Source organism: Phodopus roborovskii, unplaced genomic scaffold (assembly GCF_943737965.1).
Source record: "Phodopus roborovskii unplaced genomic scaffold, PHOROB, whole genome shotgun sequence".
Taxonomy (NCBI): Eukaryota; Metazoa; Chordata; class Mammalia; order Rodentia; family Cricetidae; genus Phodopus; species Phodopus roborovskii.
Window position 1 is genome coordinate 2612585 of NW_026126646.1, and position 24770 is coordinate 2637354.

The 24770-nt window shown below is 43.8% G+C and overlaps 2 protein-coding genes across 2 annotated transcripts in view; both read right to left on the reverse strand.

Moving 5' to 3' along the window:
• Window positions 1–1102: 1102 nt before the first annotated feature.
• Vamp3 (vesicle associated membrane protein 3) lies at window positions 1103–11847 on the reverse strand. The gene is made up of 5 exons (XM_051173851.1): window positions 11782–11847; window positions 9832–9916; window positions 4280–4438; window positions 3231–3282; window positions 1103–2651 (listed from the first exon to the last, which is right to left on the reverse strand). Coding segments are annotated over exons 1-5 (315 nt in total). The 5' UTR covers window positions 11784–11847; the 3' UTR covers window positions 1103–2634.
• A 4813-nt stretch (window positions 11848–16660) lies between these two features.
• Window positions 16661–24770, reverse strand: part of Camta1 (calmodulin binding transcription activator 1) — an 804682-nt gene continuing 796572 nt past the window's right edge. The window contains exon 23 of the mRNA XM_051173965.1: window positions 16661–16804. Coding sequence (XP_051029922.1) covers window positions 16741–16804 — 64 coding nt within the window. The 3' untranslated portion in view covers window positions 16661–16740. The remainder of the gene's footprint in view (window positions 16805–24770) is intronic.

Genomic DNA, 24770 nt, shown 5'->3' on the forward strand with positions numbered 1-24770 from the left:
AGGGCACATTCCTACTCATCTCTGCACTGAAAAGCACTTTCCATTTGAGGAATGTGACGGTTTCAGTTGTGGACTTCATTGGATCTGGAATCAACTGAAATGCAACCTTCTGGACATTCCTTGTGGGTTTTCTTGCTCAGATTGTGTGAAGTGGGGAAGACCTACCTTAAATTATAGGCAGTTAACTTTTGGTGGCAATCCAGTTGATGATAATGGAAGACGGAAGCTCTGCTCTCTGCCAGTGAGCCGTTATCACAACTCAACTTTTGGGCTGCAGACCCAGGAATACTCCAGGAATACTCCAGGTCCGCAGTACCAGATTGGAACTGCTCGAACACTCAGCCTTGCGAACTTAGTGGCTACCAGGTTCCCTGTAAGGAAATGGTGCTTCAGGATTGGATTGGCTCAGTAATCCCAAAGGTCAAGCTCTCAGCACAAAGGAGATATATTTACCCCAGAGGAACAAAGGGCAGGGAATAAAAGACAAAGACAGCCTTTAGAATGTGAGGGAGACCGGGAAGGGAACAAGGTCAGGGATGTTGGTCCTGGAGGGACAAAGGACTGCCTCTGGATACAGACCCATAGGAAACGGGCAGTTGAGGGGAAAGCCCATGTTTGGATGAGGTGTTTAATTGGGCATGTTAATTAGGTGAGCTGAAAGAGGCTTTTGATTGTTGGACTTACTTTGATAGCTGGACCTTGGTACTCAGCCTTAGGAGGAGGAAGTGGCCAAGTAAGGGAACAGGTGTTGGTGGCTAGCTTTAGGAATGTCATCCAGTGGTTTTCAGCATGGCAGGAGTGGGAGAGGACAAGGTCTGCCAGAGCCATGGTTGCCATACTCAAGCTGGGTGGAGTCCCTTCATGCTCAGGCTCTCCAGTGTGGAGCAGACCATATCACAGAAGCCCATCTAATACATCTTTTACTTTATACTCATCAGTTCTGCTCCTCTAGAGAACCCTAACACAGGATGGGATCTACAGCTACACACAGAATCATGCGTTCCTTGTGGGGGTGGGTAAGAAAGGAAGGCTAGTTTGTGGGGGTGGGAACAGCAATACGGATGAAGTGTATCCACCACACTGCAAGGAACACAAGACAGGATCATGTTAATATACAACTTTATTCAGGACATCACAGCGGGAAAGTTCCCAGCTAAATGCACAGATAAGCGAGGTATTACTGTGTTAATGCAGGAGCCAATGAGCTGCATGGGTCTGAGTCTGCAGGAGACAGCACCAAGGTTGTGTGGTCAGACCAGGACAGAAGCCCTAGGCTGATGCTGCTTTCCCATAGTGGGGCATGCTTTCAATATTTATATTGTTTCAGGAATGTCAGGGAACAAATACAAAATTGGAACCAGATTCTGTTACATCTTGACTGACGCCACTCTACACGCAAACACAGATTCCAGGATATTCCAGTGGCACTGCCACAGGCAAAAATGACCTGTTTCTTCCTCTGCTTTCGTATTTACATTCACGCCTGAACTCCCATCTCTGAACCACACCTTGATGAAAATCTCAGATACACAAGGAAAGTGTCTCAGATGGCATCTCTGGAGAGCTATCCACTTGGAGGTGACCAACGCTTAACCTCGAGCATGACACAGAGGCCTGATTTAGGAATGGATTATGAGTAAAGGCATTCAGACGCTCTGAAGTGAGACTGCTGAGCTGCTGCTCACAGTGCACCAGAGGCCACGGCTAGTTCAGTCTGCAAACTGCTGGCTAAATGTCTTATCTACCGTGTGCCTTTAGCTCACCCCTACAGCTCTATGGAAGAAACTGAATGAGAAGGAGTAGCATTATCCACAGCATTTCACAGGAAGGACTGTGAAAAACGCTGAATGCTCACACAGTTATTAACCCTTTTTCTTGATGGGTGCCTTGAGTTACATACATTTGGCACGTATTTGAATAGATCTATGAGGGAAAGACTTATGGACATTTTATTTGTATTTAACGTTTGGCAAAAGAAACTTTGGTCATAGTTCTATAAAAACTTTAAAGAGTTATTTTTTGATTAAAATACTTTTAGAAGTGATGCACAAGAACAAGAAAGCAAACATCTTGACACCTAACACGAGAGCATCTTAAATACAGCAGGGTCAGTAGTGCTTACAAAACCGAGGGTCCTCCTAAGGAAAAGGAGCCAAGTATCAAAATAAGGCACACCCTGTTATTGTCACCAATTTGTACTAGGCAGTAGTGTTCTTCTCGGAAGGCGCAAGTTGGGAATCTAATCACCCAAAGGTTTAAAATGTGGGTTTGAAGGCGATGTCAGATGTGGGGATAGCTGACTTGAACAAAATCCCCTTCCTGGAATCCACAGCAAGTCATCAGTGACAACATCCATCTAGACTCCAGCACTCTGGAGCATCAGAAGTCCTCTTCCCTGGTTGGTGCATAAATCTGTAAAGGCACTGTGCAAATGTGGGCAGGGTAGGTCACACCTCCCATTTGGAGTATATATTAAAACAAAGGCACATTTCCTAGGCACTGAACTGTATGTAAACTAACAAAAATAATCACTTGGAAAAAAAACAGTAGGTAAGCTCGGTAACACAGCAGGTTCTAAGTAGAAAGTCTCCAAGACGCTCCTGAACAGTGGTCTTCGGTTTCCCGGGTTCTTCATTAAGAGACACACCACACTAAGAAGCAGGGAAGATTTACAAACAGTGAAGAGGGCAGTTTAGTCTTTTTGCATAGAAACTCAATATAGATTTCTGTTGTCTTATTTGGCCAGTTGGGATAGTCAAAGTGATCTCAGCTAATCACTATACTCCACAAAGGGAACATAAAACTGCATAGGAGAGAAAAACTGACCAGTCAGTAGCAATGAGATTCCTTATTCCCAAAGGATGAATGTCTACATCCATCCATCCACCCACCCACCCATGTATCGATCCACTCACCCACCCACCCACCCATCCATCCATCTAAACAAAATACCAGACTTTAATCACACAGCGTCATGAAGTATGGTGGCACATGCCTATAATCCTAGCACTTGAGAGGCTGAGGCAAGAAGAACACAAGTTCAAGGCCAGCCTGGGATGTACATTGAAACCCTGCCTCAAATTTCCTTCAACATCACCACCCGTAAACACTCTCAAGTATTAAAAGTATTTGATAAGGAGAAATATTTAAACCTCGGCATAAACTAGCCTTCACCCTTTGCTACTGCACATGCAAAGATCAGTGAACAAGGGGTTGGGGGGGTAACTCACCAATAATGATGATGACAATAATCACCAGGACACTGATCCCTATCGCCCACATCTGCAACAAGACAGGTCCATTTAACATTGCAAAAACAGACAGAGCTTGATGGGAGATATCATTCTGCAAATATGTTTCTCTTACTGGTTAATGAACAAAGCACTGTTGGCCAATAGGGAAGCAAGATAGGTGGGATTAGGAGAGGTGGAAGATTCTGGGAAACATAAGACAGAGTTGCGATGTGATCTTGGGAGGAAAGGTCCCATGAATCTGGCTTTCTCAGTAAGATAAGACCATGTAGGAATACATATATTAGTGATTATGGGTTACTTAATACAGAGCAAGCCAGTAAGAAGCTCCAGACATTGGCTAACAGCATTATAATTAATACAGTGTCTCTGTGTGTTATTTAGGGCTGACACAGCAATGGACCAGGCCGGTGGGAAAGCGTTTGCTACAACAAGTACAGTGTGGGATAATTTATCATTTCTGAAACCTAAATTTAATTCTTCCAGTTGAGACCTGACATTTAGTTAAGCACTTTCAAAAGTGTGTTCCAATCCTCTGTGGCCTCTGGAAAGACAGATTTCCACACAGGACACTGAGTTTGTCGCCCATATCCTTTCTAAACAAAGCATGACAGGAAGTACTTTAGATATGATCACAGATGGTTTCATTTGCTAACATGTAAGCCTGCTTTGAGCAATATTCCTATGTGGCTTTCTCCTCTTTTGTTGAGCAAGATGGACCTTCTTAGCATTTAGCCTTCGAAATTGGAGCCATTCCCAGAATGGGCTGCACACTGAGCATCAAAGCCAACACTCCTCTGTCAGTGTGTGCTCAGGTACCTAGGCAGGGTCTAACACCCAGGATTGATTTGGGACAGTCATATTCTGCATATCTTTTAACTTTAGCCACATAACATGGGACTGGATTCCTGTGGGCAAGGGAAAGGGGCGTGGACTCATGGTTGGCCCAGACTCCACCCACTTCCCAGAGTTCCGGAACACAACACCATGGCCCTGTAGCTCTGGCGGGTCTGTCAAGAGAGCATTACCTTGCAGTTCTTCCACCAATACTTCCTCTTCAACTTGGCAGCACTAGTTTCAAACTGAGAAGCACCAGCCTGCAGTGCATCAGCACGGTCATCGAGCTCCGAGAGCTTCTGGTCTCTTTCTAACACCTTATCCACGTTGACTCTCATGATGTCAACCACCTAATGGACACGGTCACAGTTACACAGAAGGTCAGCATTTATTACCTTGAGCTAAACCTTTGCTTAAAAAGAAAATCCACTAGGCAAACCAGGGATAGATGGGAACTTCAATAATGGGCACTTGTGGAAACCCACACTAGTATTACATGCCACGGTGAGAGACTCAACTTCCTCTAAGGTCTGAAACAGAACAGGGTGCTCACTTTCACGGCTGTCTAACACTACACTGGCAGTCCTGGCCAGGGCAATCAGTTAAGGGTAGAAAGACATTCTGGTTGGAAAGGAAGAGGCTACCTACTACTTACCTGTAAGAAATTCTACAGAACACCCTTAAGCCTCAGCAGTTTGATGACCTGAGTTCAATCCCTGGGACCCACATGGTGGAGAGAGAAAACTGAGTCCTGCAGTTGTCCTCTGACCTCTGCACATGCGATGTACTGCGTCCTCCCCTACCAGATCCGTGCTATGAGTCAATCCTGCTCTCTTAAGGCCAGATGAGAAGTAGTGACAGGAGAATCGCCTGGATGTCCATGGGCCAGTTAGCCTGGATTCACAGCACAGCATGGCAGGGACAAGACACAACCTCAACAAGGTGGAAGCGAGCCAACTCCAACAAAGTTGTTCCTGACCTCCAACACATATGCTATGGTACCACAGCATATCTGTGCCCACTCAAGTACCTCTACCCCTTCCGCCACACACACACACACACACACACACACACACACACACACACACACACACACACAGGCTTTAAAAGAATCCTTCAAATTCTAGTATAGTGATTAAATTGAGTCAAGTTGTAGCATCTAAGATAAACATACACACAGTTATTTTTCTAAGTGCCAGCAATGAGCAATGTGAAAAGGACATTAAGAGAGCAGCAGCATCCTCACCAAAAGATCTGAAAGAATAAAAACCTATACAACATCACACTGAGCAGGTGGCCCAGTGGGTAAAGAACCTGCTGCATAAACATGAAGACCTGGGTTTGGATGTGCAGCACTCACATAAAAACAAACAAACAAAAACGGATGTGCAGTCTGCTCCTGTAATCCAGCACTGGGGAAGGCAGAGAGGGGAAGATCCCAGAGACTCACTGGCCAACTAGTCCAGATAACAGACAGTTCTGCATTCAGTGGAGTACACTGTCTCAAAGATTAAGGTGGGAAGAAAATAGAAGGAATAAAAGAAAATTCCTGACTTTGACCTCTGGCCACCTCATGTGTACATATACATGCCTACACCACACCCACTCATAAAGAGAAACCAGAACAATACATAACACTTCTGTAAGCTGGGTATAACAGCACATACCTTTTAGCTTTTGGGAGGCTAAGGCAAGATATCGTGAGTTCAAGGCAGCCCGAGCTACACCTTGTCTCAAAATGAAGCAAAACGACACAGACACACACATACTGCTATGAGAATTAAAGTCTTAGTAAGTGGGAAGATACCCACGCTTGCACATTGAAAGACTTAATACTGTGGAGATGGCAGGATTCTCCCAATGACCAACAAAGTTAATGCAATCCAAACAGCTGTTTTTCCCCTCAGAAAAACTGTCATGAAATACCAATTCCACAGGCCCTTTTTTGTATGTAATTTCAAAGAACTGAGAATAAGCAAACCAATACCAAAATAAATAAATAAAAACCAAAACCTTACAATGGTCATAGTTCCCAATTTCAAAAATCACCCCAAAGCTGTCGTAATGAAAGCTGTGGTACTGATACAAGCACAAAAGACAACCAGCAGGAAATAATTGGAAACCTGAAAAATCTGCCTACACATTTGCAGCCAATTGAGCGGATATATTTATTGACTGATCCATTCTGGTACTGGAGATGGAACCTAAGTCCTTGTGTTGGTTAGGCAAGTGTTCTACCACTGAGCTACATGCTAAGTCTGCCAACTAATTTTCAAAAAGATGCTAAGACCATCAAATGGAGAAAGAATATTCTTTTCAACAAACAGAGCTGGCACAACTAAATAGCCATAAGGAAAGAGTAAAGTTGGGTTCCTGTTTCATTTCCTATACAAAAAGAACTCAAAGTAGACCAGTGAGTTTAAGAGCTAAGAGTATAAAAACTCTTAAAGACAAAAGTAAAGTTTTATAGCTTGTTTTAAGTTTCTACTGCTATGCTAAAACACCATGACCAAAAGCAACTTGGGCGGAAAGGGTTTAATTCATCTTGTAGCTTGTAGTCCAACGTCCAGGAAGTCAGGGCAGGAACTGACGATGTAGAGGTCATGGAGGATGCTATTTCCTGGCTTGCTCCCTGGGACTTGCTCAGTCTGTTTCTTACACCATCCAGGACCACTTTCCAAGGGGTAGTACACCCAACAGTAAGCTGGGTCATCCCACACCAATTATCATTCAAGAAAATGTTTGCCCATAAGCAAATCTGGTAGGGCTATTTTCTCAATTGAGGTTCTCTCTTCTAAAATGACTAGCTGAGATCAAGTTGACATAAAACTAGCCAGCACACAGCTTCAGGTCTGGCTCTAGGCTTAGATTTGATATCAAAAGCAAGAGCAACAAAAGGAAAAAAAAAAAAAAAAAAGGTAAATTGGAGCCAGGTGGTGGCAGCACACACCTTTTTAATGCCAGCACTCAGAGGCGGTGGATCTCTTGAGTTTGAGGCCAGCCTAGCAAACAAATCAAATTCCAAGACAGCCTAGGCTGTTATACAGAGAAACCTGCCTTGGAAAGAGAGATGGAGACAGACGAGGTAGAGATGAGACAAGGGAGGGAAGGAAATTGAGCTTCATGAAAAGTAAAACCTCTTGGCATCAAAGTATACTATGAAGAATGAGACCAACCAACCCAGAGGATGGAAATATTTATGAACTATGTATCTGATAAATGTTGAGTGTGAGGAATACAGAAAAGAGCCTTGTAAGTTAACAGAAAGACAGCACAACAGAATCATCTACAAAGGAAGCATGTATGAGACACATAACTGTAATCCTAGCCCTAGGGAGGCTGAGACAAGAGGATCTGAAGTTCAATAGTAGCCTGGGCTACACAGTAAGTTCCAGGTTAGCCTGTGCTAACTAACAGCTGTAACACAAAAGGGGGTAAAAGACTTGATCAGTCACTTCTTCAGAGAATGGCCAGCATGCACTAATCATTGATCAAATCATTAATTAATTAAAAACCACAAGGAGATCCCACCTCCTGCTTGCTACGATAGCTGTAGTCCCAAACTCAGAGCACCAGGGACACTGGCCACTGCTGTCAGGAAAATAAGCTAGTGTAGGTTAAGTAGCCACAGAGTTATTATATGAACCAGCAATGCTACTCTTAGGTCCACACTCAAATGAAACAGAAATGAAGACATATTTAACAGATCTGGCTCTGGGATACTTATAGCAGCACCAGAGAAGCAAGAACAGCTCAGCTGCCCACTCACTATGACTGGATAACAAATCATGCCTTATACAGATCATGAACTAGCACTCTGCTTCAATAGGGGACACAGTGCCAGCATGGACTACAGCCTGCATGAATGTGGAAGCACACTCAGGTGAGGGAAGCCTGACACTGATCTTTGAAGATGCTATACCTAGACTAGGCAAACCCAAAGCAACAAAGTACAAAGAGGGAGGGGTGAGCGAGTAGGAAATGAGTGCTGGGTTGCTTCTCAGCAGTGCCAAGAGTTCTGAACACAGGAAGATGTCATAGTTGTGCAGCCAGTGACTAAACAAGTTATGCATGAAATGAGAGACTTTAAAATGCTTAATTGTGTTATGGGTATTTTACCTCAAAGAACAAAAACTCAATTTTCTTTAAAATTCATTTAATTTCTTTAAAAAAAAAAAGGGGGGGGGGAGGTACAACTTGAGTTTGCAAATGTCAAAATTGGTGTAAAGGTCTAAAATGCTCAGAATTAAGTTCATAAAGAAACCATCCTATTAAAATATTCCTGTAAGATTTAGTAACAGTAGCTAAGATAGCTAGTTTTAGGACAATTAAAAGCAGAAAGATTGTGCCAAGTGTTGGTGCCTTTAGTTCCGGCACTTGGGAGCAGAGGCAGGCAAATCTCTTGAGTTTGTGCCAGCATACTGTACAGAGTGAGTCTGAGGACAGCCAGGACTACAGACCCTGTAAGAATATAGAAGTAGGGAACTGGGAGAACCTGGGTTTGGGGCCCAGAACAGACACAGCAGCTGTCAACCTTCTGCAATGCCAGTTCCAAGGGTTTTGATGCCCTCTTCTGGATTCTGCAGGCACTGCAGCACACAGTACAGGAACGTAGTACAGTGCACAGAGTACACAAACACTCACACACAGATGAAATAACAATAAATCCTTTTAAAAAAAGTTCCTATTCCTACCCTGCCTTTGCTCCTGCAGAGGCGTCTGGCACTGGGCTGCAGCAGTCATGGTGACCCTGACTCAGCTCGTACATGACCACTAGGTTCACATACTTGTCCCCGTGGCATTTGTCTTTGGATGCTATCTAGACAGAAGATGATGAAGAGCTAACGGCCTTTTGGAATGAGAATATGTGCTTTCAAAGGGAATTGAGACCCAATGAAGAAGTTACTTGGCAGGAAAGCCTGTGGCTAAACCACAGAATGTTCACATTTTTAAAGTTATTGGAGAAATAAAAATGTTTGTTATTGTAAAAAAAGAACATGGAAGTATCAGCCTGAGGTTCTCACAGAATCTTCACTGTGTTTTTACATGTACACACTCAAACAAAAGATGCCAGAAGAGTTGTCTAGCTCAAGAATTCCAGAGGGAGCTGCTGGGCTACAGCAATTGCCAGACAAAGCTCTATGAAGACCTGCCTATACTAGCTAACTGGTAAAGCTGGCTACAGGGCTCACAACAAACACACACATAAACGCCAGATCAGAAAGACTTGTCCCTGGTTTGAACAATCTAGTTACCCTATTCTACAAAGTGGCTCAGGGAATATGCTTTCAGGGTTTAGGTATGTGATTTGATAGTAAGTGAAACCAGGAAGTGTTTGCCTTGTGCTTAAAACACAGCTTCTAAAACACACAGGCAAAACACTCATTCACATTTGAAAAAGAAAAAACAAACAAACAAAACTTAAAAAATATGAAAATACTAAATTTTTCACAGAAACTCCACTGTGGTCCTCTCCTCTAAATACACAATTAGAAATAGAAATGTAGAGTCAAAATTGTACTCACACACTGATGATGCCTTTTCTTTTTTCTAACATTAACATTTTTAAGAGTGTGTGTTCGTGGGTGTGTACACACAGATGCAGATGCCTTTGGAGGCCAGAGTTAAAGGCAGTTGAATGGCCCAAATATGTACTCGGCAGCCCCAATGACTTTTTCTGACGGAACCCCACAGAATGCCCATGCTTGCTTAAAATCCACTTCTGAGAATTTTAGAGTAGTACCTCATCGACTTGATTCTGTGTCTGCTGGAGTCTTCGGTTACTGCCGGCAGCAGCACTTGAACTCCCTGAAGGCACACCTGTGGACCTGAAAGGCGTAAGGCACATGCATAAGTATATTGTGATTTCCAATGCACTTACACAAGACAGGCTTGGAAGGCGGACACGGGAACCCAGTCAGTGCTCCTACAGTGAGATGGGAGGAGCAGATATGAGGGTTTGGGGCACTTGAGGGCCAGAGAGCCTGACACACACGGTACTGAATGACAGATACTGTCTCAAATAAGGCGGGAGACAAGAACTGATATCTGAAATTGTCCTTGAACACATACCATGACACATGTATGTGCGCATAAAATGCCATGCCGGGACATAGACTTACTAATTTCTTACATTGAAATTAAAAAAAAAAAAAAAAAAAAAAAAAACGGCCCTGCAGTTAGAGATAAAGGCAGTAATGCATTTTTTATGATCCCTCAATAATTCCCAAGACTGTACCAGTGGCCAAAGTCTGAAATCTTTGTTGTGTCAATGAAGTGGCTGAATAATACCTCCACTTTCTGCATTTTTTTTTTTTAACTTGCTTTAGGGGCTGGAGAGATGGCTCAGAGGTTAAGAGCACTGGATGCCCTTCTAGAGGTCCCGAGTTCAATTCCCAGCAACCACAAGGTAGCTCACAACCATCTATAATGAGATCTGGTGATCTGGTGCCCTCTTCTGGCCTGCAGGGATACATGAAGGCAGAACACTGTATACATAATAAATAAATCTATAGAAACAAAACAAGAACCACCTTGCTTTAAGACACACACATGTTTAATGGCACTCAGTATTCTCCTGATTCTTCTGTTGTGGCAAAAACTGTCTTAGAGTTAGAAACGACCACAAAATAGCCAAAACGGAGAAGTAGCCTCCAAGTGCACGGAAGGGTTTGTGTCAGCGACAGGTGGGCTGAAAGCAAATCTTTGCTGCAAAGTCACTCATCCTGCACAGGTTCATCGAATGCTTTATCCGCCCATGCCCACTTTTCATAACTACTCTTGCTTCGAAGTCAGTACCTCCATTAAACTCTTCCCTGTATCTAAGCCAGCACTGAGATGTGCCTCGCAGCACAACACTCGTTCTAGCGTTGATTCCGCAGCCTTTTAAGTGCACGGTGTCTATCAGCAGGGCACGAAACTTCTGGTGGCTGTCTCAGAGCTCAGGGTCTGAGAGCAAAGCAGGCAAACATTGCTCTGGGTCCAAACAGTATCCGTGTATTTTTCTCTTTGAACCCTAATACCCCTTTGAAGAGGATACTACCTTCATCTTCCTAACATTTGGACTGGACACGCAGCTGGCTGAAGTGAAGCCAGGTCCAGCTCAGGTCTTTGAATGGCTCTGGGCCACTGCCGTTTGCACAGCATCTTTGGTGGTGTCAACCCTGGGTAGAGGGATATATACACCACTAGAAACCAACTTCAAAACAAGTTTTTTTTTCCCTCCCTTCAAACGGAAGCGAAACCCACGGCCAAGCTACGGTGCGAGCGCGGCAGCTTTGAGCGGGCACCACCTGGGCCGGCACCTGGCGCCCGCCCGGCCGCCCCGCACTTTGGGGAGCTCCGGCGCGCGGACAGCCGGCGCTCACGGTCGCCCCCGGGGGCCTCGGGGAAGGAACCGCGGGGCGTGGCGGACGCTTCCTCTGGAAGCCGGTGCCCCGCCCTCGCCCTTCCGCGTCGGGCCGCCAGCCGCGCGCGGGGCACTCGGGGACGTCGCGGCACCACGAGCCGGCCCGCAGCGCCCGAGGGCGGAGTGCAGCGCGGGGGCCCCCGCCCACCTCGGGCCCAGGGCGCTGCGCGCAGGCCCGCGAGGCCTCCCCGCGAGGCCGAGCCCCGGTCCCGAGCAGCGGCCACCACGCCTGACGAGGGTCGCAGGAGGAGCCCGCCTCGCCCCGCAGCGCAGGGCGTCACTCACATTTTGGCGGCGGCGGGGGCGGCGGCGGCGACTGGGCGAGCGTCGGGGAACCTGTGCAGCCGGCGACCGGGGATGTGGAGGTGGGCGGGGCTGCGTGACGTCACGACGGGGGCCGGACAGGAACCGACGAGGAGCTCGCCGCCGCGAGGGCGCGCCGGAAGTGGGCGGGGCAGGAGCCGGGCGCGGAAGTGGCGCCTCCCCCCACCCCGCGGAGTGGGCGGGGCGCTCTCGGTGGACAAGTGGGCGGGGCTAGGGCGCGGCGCCTGCGCCTTTGGACCGGCTCCTCGCCGCCAAGGAATCGCAACCGCTTCCTCGAGTGTCGCCGCGGCCCTGTCTCTAGCCCTGGAAAGGCAGTTCAAAGTAAGAACGGGTGTGTTTGACATCTCTTTGAGTCTGCACACGTCGCCTCTGGGTCACTATCAGAAACAGCGTGCGTGCCCAAAGTTCCAGAATAATCGATCTAGTGGGCCCAGAGAGACAACCGAGGTTCTTTCCCCAGAAAGGTAAGGGGCAGTAGGAAGTCTTGACCACAGGGCTTGGGATAAGTCTCCTCTCGAGTTCTCACTAGCGATGACAAATACTTGCCATTGCACGGACATTACAATCCCTGAAGGGGAGCCTTGACGTTGAGAACTCTAGTTTCTTCGTTTCTGTAATTCTCTGGCCCCAGCAGAGTATTCTCTGGCCCCAACTTTTGCTCAAATGGGGTGAGTAGTATCCGTTGCAGTGTAACCCAACATGCTTAAACAGACCAAATAAGGTGAGCTGGTGGACTCCTAAGTGAAACCACTAAGCTGTCTTCCACTTCCAATTCCAGTGTGCTAATTCCAGAAAGTTCGTGTGTATTGGAAACGAGAGAGTGCCACCTAACTAACTGGGTATTGGGTTGAGTGGTAGCCATGGAGGATGTTCTAGGTTAAGAGGGAGTGGAGCAAGGAACTGGAGTGTGTGGGGCTGGGTAAAACAAGAGCGAAGGCAAGCAAGACAATGGTACATAAATGCAGTGGGCTCCAGAAAGTATCAGGAACTCCCCGTGGGACACTCACAGTGTGGAACTGTCTGGCACTAATTCTGAGATAGATCTGAAGTGAGGTACTCCTAGATAAGAAGAACTCTGCAGAGAAGAGGACTGGAACAATGACTAAAAGTTCCTAGAAGGGAGCTAAGCGAGCTAAGCTGGAAAGGGGCTCAAAACAAAACAAAACTACCCAGTAGAGGTGGGGGGTTTAGCCTAGTTGGTATCATGCTGGTCTCACATGCAAAACCCTGGGCTTGATCCCAAGAACCACAAAAACCCAGCCTGAGGAGGATCTCTGTTGAGTTCCAGGCCAGCCCAGTGTACAGGCTGAGTTCTAGGTCAGCCAGAAGTGTTACACAGAGAAACCCTGTCTGAAAAGAGCAAACTAGCAAACAAACAAAACCACCCCAGCCTGTTGGCACCCATAATCTCAGCATTTCAGGTAAAAGGTAAGAGGTTCAAGGTCATCCTTGGGGTTAAACCGGGAATTTAGGGGGTACCCTAGGCTTCACGAGAAAAGGTGAATTTAGAGTTAAGATCCTTACTTATCTTTCAAGTAGCTGCACTTAAGACAAATGATTGATGTGATGAGAAGCGAGCCATGTAGGAGGAAAGCAAGTCCTTTGGGGAAGTGGCTCTAAGTGAACACTGGCCCTGGAAACACTGTAGTCCCAACTACGATCTCAGCCTCAACACCCTGGGTTTCAGGTCAGGGTAAAGCAAAACACAGATAGTATGGGGAAATTTTCTTCATTTTTAATTTACAGCAGAAAGAATATAAAGCATTCAGAAAACATTTTCCATATTTTAAGGGCAATTCAAAACATTTTGCATGGTTTCCAGCAGCTGAGTTCTTCAACAGATCCATTGAGTCAATGATGCTATACATGCAGTTACAAAAATAAAACTTACAAAAAGAAGACATCTAGACTAGTTTACATGCAAGTCTCAGGGACCCCCCGTTGGGCGCCAACTACTGTGTGGGACTGCCACAAGCGGCCGTGCAGCCAGAAAGGGTTCGCCGTAACATCTTTATTTCATTCACACAGTACAGCTGATTTTGAATGGGGTAACAAGGGTAGCAATTAAATCTTCAGGAGACAGAATAAGATTAGCTATTAATTTTTATAATGAAATCCTACTCCTGGCACTTGGGAATTCAGATTATCCAAGAAAGCTGCGCCTTATCTATATCACCTTATGTTCAAAATCAAGAGTCACGATCAAAAAAGGTGGTCAGAAATGCTGTTTCAGTGGAAGTACGCTTCGACCTCACCTAGAATTCACAGTTGTACTGGTAGGTTTTGACCCTACTTTATCCCCTCCATAATAACTTCCTAATTCTATGTAAGTCTCTATCTTCCAGAATGTTCTAACTTATTGAGCTAATAATGTGGCATGTGAGACATTTAAAAAAATAAATGTGAGGGTTGAAGCAAATCCACCGAGGTCGTTACTCTGGTCAAATGGTCAGTTATCTGAACCATAAGCAATGGAGTAAATGTATCCAAATCTAGTATTAATATAGGATACTCTGAAAGAGCTGGCTTTATGTTCTATTCCCTGTTATGAATACAGTTGTGTTTTTATGAATTACTCAGTGTCCTCAGACAGGTCACATTGTGTAAAATAATAGCTATGGGGGGTAGGAGGCAAGGGTTACAACAGCTGCAACATAACCCACACATGTAAAAACAAAATTGGGTCAGGTCAGCTTACAGATGTGCAGGTGGCTACTAGTCGTGGGGCTGTCACTGTTGTCCAAGCTGATCACAAGCAGAAAGACATACACTGTACAGTCATTTGAGGTTGGCAGTGAAAGGAAGTAATTAAAAAACAAGTACAATTATAGAAAAGGCACCAAGAGCACTGACCCCAGTTTTTATTATTATTATTTTTTTAACCACAATCTTTTTGTTTCTACCTTCCTTCTGAAGACACCAGTTTAAAGCTTATTTGTGAATATTTTTAGGCTTCACAACAAGCCTTGAGTTTTAACTCACAGTTGGCAGCCAGAACCATGTTTTTTTATTTTTATTTTTTAAATAAAATCTCATACCAACCACTTCTCACACTTAAGCTGGGATTTTTAAACTGGCATTAGCAAATGCAAAAATTGGTTCTCTCTGTTTGACATGAATGGTTTAATTTTAAAAGCATCAGATTTCTTTGGCTTCTCATTACATGGAAAGAGAAATATACCACGGCAACCCTTCAACACCAGTCGCCATGGAGAGCAACTTTTATCCATCTTTTGATTTTCAGCAGGAGATATGAAAATGTCATTTTTCTAGTTTCACACTAATTCTTCTGTCAAATATGAGCACTCTAACATTCTTTGTTGGTGTGAGTGGATGGTGTTAAGTTCTGTAAGGATTCATCTTATGATTATCTATTTTGCAAAAGTAACTTAATTTTCTTAAGCAGTATTAGCATTCACGTTACTTGGCACCTTTGGCAAAAAAAATTTTTCTTAAATAAAATAAAATAAACTCCTGGTAGCCAAAATTAAATGTAAACATATCCTTTTTTTTTTTTTTTAAAGTAATGCTACTCTGCCTTTTTTTCCTATTCTAAATACAGTAGCTCTTTTTTACTTTTTTGCAGGTTAGTCATGCTTTAGCAAAATGTTCTTCTACAGAACATTTAAAATAAAGTACTCTTATAGTGAAATAAAGTTTTTTTGTTTCATTTTACAGACCATAGCCACTAACGCTTTGCTTTTGTTCTTTTTCTTGATTTCATGCACATCTTTGTTTTAATATATACAATATATACAAACAATACATCCACATTGTTCTCGCTCATTCAGACAAAACTATACAAATAATTTCATCTTGCCATGTTATTGACCTTTGTGAATAAAATATTTAGCAATTAATATAACCCCTTTCAAATATTTCCTCACTTTTTTTCATTTCTACCTTTTTATATGTACACAGAAGCCACTCTGTTTGGATGAGATAGAGCCAAAACATGGAATTTACTGGCCAGAATGCAGCACCACACTGGTCGTTTAGGTGGCAAATGTCCAGGCAAGGTTTATGATTCCTTGGAATTACTACAGTTTCCAAGGTTACTAAAAAAGGCTACATGCTTTATCATTCTTGAGTAATTCTCATTGCAAGTGAAAGTAAGGCAAACAAATTAAAGTGCTGAACATGAGAAAAGGGACAAGATGATCACTACCCTCGCAGGTTCTTGGGAGGAGGTGGGGACGAGAAAGTAAATTTAAATTCTGTGAGCTGTTTCTCATTATTTCCCGTGCATTAGCTGTTTACCACACACCCTCCCTTCTGCAAATTTTCACAAGACATTAAAAACCTGCAGATTTTAAAAGTTGCATTAAGTGTGCTGTAGAGATTCAAACAAACATACGAACAAACAACAACAACAACATCAACAGAACAAAACAGTGAAGGAAATGAGAGCACAGACTCAGTAATGACTCGGGTGATCTAAGCCCTCCACTGAGAGCCAAAGCTTCAGCTTCTTGGAAGTAACCGAAGGTGCAGGCACAGCATTCCTTGTGCTGCTACCATCGCCCCACCTGTTCGTTTCTGTATTTTTGGTATAAATATTAGTACAGTTCCACACGATGTTTGAGTACAGCCCTATTGACAAGGAAAGCGGCTTCTTCCTAAGATGAGGAAGCCCTTCCAGTTCCTTCTGGTGTCTTGTTTTCCTGTGATCCAACAGAAGATTGAGTTCCAAGATGTCTTGCTGATCAAATTAAAAGTTGTCCATGAAAGTGCAAATGCAATGACCAAAACATTCTTGTTAAAATCCTGCAGCTGACTCCCCAGAACTGCAGAGGGAGTGTGTGTGTGTGTGTGTGTGTGTGTGTGTGTGTGTGTGTGTGTGTGTGTGTGCATGCGCATGTTTGTTGTTGTTGCATGTCTCTGCTAAAAACAGAAATGAAAACAGTCTGAGAAGCAATGTCACATTGCTAAGGGATGCTGCTGTATGTCTTCAAGTTCCTTGGCCTTTTTCAATTCTTTCACTCTGGAAGAGAAACAAAACACAATACCAGGTGATAACTACAGAGTGAAACTGTGACCAAATAAAGGAGAGGGCTGTCACCCCGGAAATGAGAAGCCCAGACAAGCCCCTTTGAAGACTAACAAGAAAACTTGAGAAATCGTTGGGAGAATATTCCAAGAAGAAAATGTGACCTTGTGTTAAAACATGTAAAGTTTTACATGGGGTGCTCCAAGAACTGAATAAAGCTATTTGTTCTGTTGTATTGAATCAAGAGTAACACTCACAAGTTGGAAATGTTTAATTATTTGAGGAACTTCTTCCTGTGTCTGATGAACTGTTATGAATGCCCCACAATTACTTGTGATGTAAACTAGGGGACTGACACACACATTTATTTAGCTCTAAGTAGACCCAGGGACTGAATGGTTGTTCTACTTGTAGACTCCAGATTGCTGGCTACCTTGAACTTGACTCTACAACTTACACCAAGCTCCTCTTCTCCACTCCTCTGCCTAATTTTAAGTCTTGGATCTTCATAATACTTGGTTCCCTACCATTCCACACAGCAACTGTAAAGGTCATGTTCTTTCTCAGAGCTCCTGTGACAGGCAACAGCAGGCTCAGGACCAAAAAGGGACTCGGTTTTACTTATCAGAGATACTAGAGTAAATAAATTTAAGCAAGAAACCCAAAGAGAGTCATGGAGGGCTCATACTGGCAATTTATAAATTACCACTCCAATTTACATTTTTTAAAATTTAAGACTTTGCCTTCAATGTGGTGCCCCGTAAGATGAGGTGAAGGGAGTGTTGTAGGTTCTGAGACCATCCCTCTGCACTGACAATGCAAGTGTATTAACGGCAGAATGGCCGCGTGCAAGATGCTGCTTGTGGAGTCACACAGTGCAGAGTAACATCTGCTTTCCCAGAAGTCTGCATGAGAGGAAGGCTTAGCCAAACCGAAGCAGTTGGAGGACAATTCCTACATTGCTCTAGTGACAGAACAAGTAAACGTCAGATTGGCAGTGCGCTTATTAAGAAGTCAGTCAAATGTGGTCTCTGATTCTAAGGTCTTTCCTACTGTTTTTGCCAGTCCACTAAAAGCTATTCGAGATGAGTGCTAGTATCTTCTAAATATACTTAATACAACTCAGGCAAATAGGAACATTCTGGAAAACAAAGCAAAGTACTGCTGTTATTACACAAGTTGAAAATGAATGGAAAGGACAAATATATTCTGAAAAATTCAAGAACTTTTCTATTTACAACCTTGCAGAATCATTTCTCAGTAGCATATAAACTGATGTGATATCTTCAGAGAAAGGAGATGTGCTCTTTTGAAAGATAAGTTTTATCTTTTATATTACTATTACATATGGAAGCTTGCTTGTCTAACTTACTGCATATACCAAGCCCAGCTAAGCATGGCTTATTTACAAACAGCAGTGTGTCTCCCAATCTGTCATGTCCTCCTTTCTTAAAGCTACACCCTCCCACCCCCAAGGCGGGGTTTCCCTATGAAGCCCTGGCTGTCTTGGAATTCTTCTGTAGCCCAGGCTGGCCTTCTGTAGACTCAGATACGCCTACCTGGGCCTCCCTCACGAGTGCTGAGGTTAAAGGCATGTGCCACCACCACCCAGCTTAATATGCATTTAAAAATTAACGATACCATAGTACATTAGGTCCTATGATGTGGCATTACATAGCATAGAATACTGTATTATTATAGGCCCCTGATTTTGGTCATGCATACTTGATAAATGGCTCCTTAAAAATTGAAACATGCTATAGTCTGTGTTCAATTTTTAAACATGCAGCATCTAAATAAATTAATACCCATTTTGGCTGGAACAATGCAAGGCATGCACAGATGCCAACCTTCCTTGCAGACATGCAGTTCTGCACTCACGCAGACCCATCTGCCAAAGTCCTGCAAGATGTGCATGCTATGTCAAACACCATGTTTGTTTGTGCATTAGCACAGAGCTCATTCACAGCATCACTGCTGAGATTTCTAGAGTTTCAAGAAGTCTGAACTCAGAATCTGATAGCATCACCATAAAGACAGCCCTTCATCTTTCTAGAACCATCAGAAATGCTTTACACACATTAACTTCATCGCTGAGGTGAAGTAAAAAGGACAGTGAATTGTTTTTGGCAACTTCATACCGAAGAATCTATAGCCACTTGATCAGGGTGGCGTAAGTTAGCACTATCCATCTAGTTAAACTGGTCACATTGGGTTTCTGAAGTCACCCCCTGTATCTGCCACCTACTTCTTTCATAACTAATTAAAACATCAATAAAGTTTTCACAAAGGTTTAAATTAATGCTGAATTAATTATGAATTAATGGTGTTCTCATGAACTACTAAAGAGGGGCTATGTCCACACAGAAAATCTATATAGGAAAAATAAGAATATTCCAATTTTTAGATAAATTAATTTCATCACAGAGTCACCACACCACCACATCAAAGGATTGGGATGCCATAGAACTTTCCTTTAAATAAGTCTGTTAAGGGATGAACTAGAGATAAGGGAGTGGGACTAACCATATTCCAAAAGCTTTCAAAGTTACTGAGTACCTGTGACTTTATGCAGTCATTAAAAGAAAACCACCCTCTAACTTATAAATGAGGAAGGCAAGACTCCTGTAGCTGATAACTGGCGGAGCAGCAGCTTGAACCCCCGTCTGTTTGACTTCTAAGCCTTTCTGTCGCACTCCACTGCCTCTAACAGACAGGTTGTTTCTGTTTGTTTGTTTGTTTAATCCCTACTATATTGTATTTTCCAAAAGACTTTAATAGGAAAAATAAAATTGGAGAAATACCATACTTTGGAGGAAGTCGATGACTGTTTTCTCTAAGATACCATCCTCCATGAAGCACTGTATTGAATTTAATTACAATGTTATGAGGAAACACCCTCATACAAAATGCGCCTGGTGTAACATAACCCTGGAACCCCAAAACATGCATAAAGAATATGCCCGTAATCCCAGAAGACAGCCTGCAATGAGATGCCCTGTTGACACCAATTCACCCAAGACAGCAGGAAACAGACCTGTGCTATCTGTCCTACTGACATCACAAAGGGGCTTCATGGCACTTGAACAGATAATGGGGATGGACTAGCTGTCTACATTTTCCTTGAAATCAAATACCAGGCAGATAAAATCATGTATTCAAGCTATATTGCCTCCAAAGAAAGGTTATATCTATAAATTGAATTATTAGGGATGATTTCTGAAGTACTAGAATTTTTCAACAAATTCTAAGAAACAAATTTCAAGTCAGTATTTCAATGATATTTAAAAAAAAAAAAAAATCTATGTTGCCTTATCAGCCACAGACACAGATAATCACTAAAGCTTTATCAACAAGAAAGACAAATGAAGTCTAAACATCATCTGTCTCTGCCTTCCTCCTTGCTCATGTGGTCTCTGTCAGCTACAATAGATTTGTGCTTCTATATTAAGCATCATGCCTGTTTGGCATTCTTTAAGACATTTCTTTAAAATGTCTGTGTGTGCACGGACGTAGGTACCCCCCTCCCCCCAGGGAACAGCTCTCCAGAGTCCACTTTCTCCCTCCATCATAGATTCTGAGGACTGGGCACCAGTTAGTGCAGCAAGCACCGTTACCCACCGAGCCATCACACTGGCCCTAAAAGGTTCCTAAGATATTTTTCTATGCATCTGCTACAGCTTCGCCTTATAAATGTGTTCATATGATGGGAACTAAAAAATTCAGTGAAAACAGTAATTCATTTTTGTTTTACTCAAACCAAAATAAATTGTCTGAACTGTTTTGCTTGGTATCTCCTGTGCTACAGACATGTTTCGGTACAAGAACTTGGCAAACATAGACCTGAATTTTGGAAGCTGGATTCCTACTTGAAAATACTGTACTTGTGGTTACCACCTACACAACTTAAAAGCACAGGCACACAAATAACCTTTTTATATTTCACAGCAGCTGAGGTTTGGGTTTTCTTAAAGAATTACAAATATGAGGCTCATGTAGGACTAAGAACGAAGTGAGCCTAGAAATGCCCTGGGTGGGTGGGTGCATGGGTATGTATGTATGTATGTATGTATGTATGTATGTATGTACGTACGTATGAATGAATTTTACTTGTTTCTGAATCCCATTACACAGAAGACAGCCAAACTAGTTTCCCATGACATAGTACAGACAAATACAGGACAGGAGCTATGTGTTATTATTATTATTTTGGTTTTTTAAGACAGGGTTTCTCTGTAGCTTTGGAGCCTGTCCTGGAACTCACTCTGTAAACCAGGCTGGCCTCGAACTTACAGAGATCTGCCTGTTTCTGCTTCCCGAGTGCAAAATCTATGGTTTCCTCCAAGGAGAGCTACAAGGACCACATTTCTTTCTATTTTTAATCATGCATATGTGTGTGTATCTATGTGAGGGCATACGCACAAAGTATAGATGCTCTCCCCTGGAGCTGGAACTACAGAACCCAACTTCCGTCTTCTGCATGAACAGCAAGTGTTCTTAACCACTGAGCCACCTCACCAGCTCTGGGACCATATTTCTGACTTTCCTATCAGTAATTTGGAAGGTAGCTGACTAGCTGGGAGGTACAGGAGTCAGGACATCAAATCTTTGAATTGTGATCATTCAAATATTAACATTACCAGACAATCCCAGGATCTTCTCCAGCACTCTAGGCTGTAAATAATTGACACTGAGATACCATGACAATCTCAACCAAAAACAAAAAGAAAGTTGCGTCAGAATGGACTTGAGAGATGTATAAGCAACAGCCCTGAATGCCAGCAGAAGCCCACAGGGTTGCCTCCGTCAGATGTCCAATGAGAATTCATGAATAAATGAAACAGGCCTGCTTCAGGGACTCTAGTGAACAATGGCTCCATGGGCAAAGCGCCAGGCAAAGCCGCTTCATTACAGCTACTGGGTGACGCTCAGCCAGAGGGATGCTTCGTGACTCAGAGCCTTGCAGTGCTGGCCTGCAGAGATCCACTGAGCAGCCAGATGCTGCTTCCGGTTAGTTACCTGTTGCTCTTGGGGGCTTCAACAACTTGTGGGGGGGGGGTTAGGAAAAGAGAGATCTTGCCATATTCCAGAAATTTCATTTGGGTTGCAAAATAAAAAAGAGAAGCCCAATAAGAATGACAGAGAGCATGTTGTCTGCAATTTAACACACACCACTGTGTTCCAAAAATATTCATTTCCTAAAAGAGGCAAGTGAGACAAAATTACTTTGAGATTCATGACACACCCTTCATGACACATTCCACATTCATTCCTGACTTCTTGGAGGCATTGGGCCACCTGGAATCTAACCCTCACGCTATGTTCAACTACTGCTGTAGCTAGCACATCTGTTGGCCCTTGACCAACTGTTGACCTTTCTACAACAGTACCCCTTCAGGTGGGTTCAGAGAACGGTCCCATGGACAAAAGGATACAGCAAAGCAAATGCTGATTTGTAACATTCAGAACCTGGTGACAACTTGCTGCAAAAATACAGTGAAGGGTTTGAAACCCAGTTCTCAAACAGGGGAAACCTGTGGCTTGATCATGTGTGATTGAACGTGCTCTCTCTTCTTCCTCTAATGAAGGAGAGCTGCACCCATCGGGAGCAGTAATCTCCAAATACAGGTTATTTAAACAGCACAGACGATCACAAGGACCCTCCTTAACTGTATGCTTTCTGAAGCCATCCTTGTTACTCCATAAGGAGAGAGGGGACACCTGTCTGAGAAATATGGAGTACGGCCTCTCTCATTTATGAGGGACACAAAAGGACTGTCCTTCAGACAGTAGGGCAAAACCACTTTGTATCTGGAAAGAGACTGCTTTGTGTTCTCATGCATTTTTCGGCCAATTGTATCTCAATTCCTTACCGTGTATCTCAGTGGTCCTGCTGGGTACCACTGCATGAGACCTACCGGAAGTCCACATGGAAAATGGTACTTCCCTTATACACCTTCAGAAAATTTCTTAAACCTTGACAGAAAACTAATGTGTTTGAGAGAAAAAAGAAAGAAACCGAAGCCCCAAGCCAAAAACCTTTCCACGGGCTTACCAGACATTGCTAACTCCATTTTCAGCTACCGTTAAGTCAGGAGCTAAGCCTGCACTAGAAGAGTATTGGTGTCCTTTCCCAGCCCTCCAGAGGTGAAAATGGAAAGACACAGTGGTAATTTTGGGTCACCTTACATCTGGGATACCCTGCCGCTGGGATGAGACTGCAGTATCCTGAACCTGCTGATGGTGACGCCTACCTTTGTGGAGGTCCTTCTGCTGTGGACCCAGGAGTTTGGTCAACAGCATGTTTCACACTGCATCACAAAATGTAACTGTTCATTTTAATTGAAGTTTTAACATGTAACCAACCCTCTAAGTGGCTTTCTGTACTTTACAAACTAACAAAGTAAGCATGTTCTCTTTGACATGCCATCCCAGGACTAGACTGAGGGAATGCTCAGCTCCCAAGGAGAAGTTCAACTTGGGGACTAGAAAGGGGGTTGGGGGTGGGGTGCCACTGCAAGTTCTTGAGGAAGAGAGAGGGAGAGGAGACCTCACTGGCAACCTCATAAAGCCAAAGACGAGTCATTCCTCTACATAAAGAATGCATAAATGTCCCATCCCAGAGGGAACCTCAAGCCCTCTTGGCTCCTCTCTCTCAAGCTCCCTGCTGACTGCGTGAGGCATGAGGGATGTTATGAAAGTCCAGCTTCCCATGCATGAGTGCGAGTCTTAGAGTTCATGGCAGAATGCAGCAGGCACTGGAGAAATTAGAGTAGGGACTCTGGCTGGCAGTGAAATCGCCTTTAGAAAATGTGCTCTTGACAACGATCATCATTGACATACCAGACACTAACAAGCTTCAAAAGTGCGAAAGCAACCACTTCTCATAAAATGTCAGTTCCCTCCAGCAGGCGCTACGGACCGCATTTAACATGCAAGACACTACCACTGAGTTAACCGAGTGCTAGGACATGCACCTGTTCTGTGGCGGGTTTGTTGCTGTTTCCAGTGACAAGAAGTGGGTGACTTCAGGCACAGACGTCTCGGAGAGCCCCACCTCATGGGACCTGAATGCTCTTTCAGCTGCCTAACATCAGGGAGTGGAAACAGCTGAAGTTACCAGCAGAGCTGTGTTTCTGGTTTCGTTCCCAAGTTCCTCCTTCAGCAGCTATTCAAGGTTGGTTTGGTTTATTCCTGATTTTAAAGCAGTCACAAGTGTTCTACACAAGTCACTACTCAGGAAAAACTTACAAAAAAAAAAAAATCGCTGTCATATCATCAAGTTGGCATGGCAGCAGCCTGTAGAGGCTGGCAGAGGTAACCTCCATGCAATACTGAACGAACTTCCTCTCCAGTGTTACATATGAAAAAGCTGCCCAGTTCCAGCCCAGTGCTGGTGAGCTTTTCCAAAGGTTTCTGACATTGCCTTACAGTACTTACAGATTGATGACCCTGTGCACATCTACAAACTGGGATCTTATTCTCAGACCTTGGGAACACTGGTAGTGTCTACTGACTATTTAGCCAAGACATCTTCGAAATACAAATGCTTTTAGAACAGCTACTTCCAAATGCAACATGGAATCTCTAGGCTCAAGATACTTCACATGTTCTTATTAAGATTTACAATTCAGTGTTGCACACCTAGCATGCCCTGTTGTATGCTTAATTGCCCTAAGCAGGTTCTGAAGGGGCAGCTTTGTGTCCTGACTTTCCTCACAGCACAAGGGAAGAGTGATTTAAAAACTGAAACTCTAAAACTCTAGGGGCAGGGTGACAGGGAAGTAGTACCTGAAAAAAAAAATTTTTTTTTTCAAGATAGGGTTTCTCTGTGTAGCTTTAGAGCCTGTCTGGAACTAGCTCTGGAGACCAGGGTGGTCTCAAACTCACAGTGATTCACCTGCCTCTGCCTCCCAAGTGCTGGAATTAAAGGCGTGCGCCACCACCTCCCGGCTGTAAA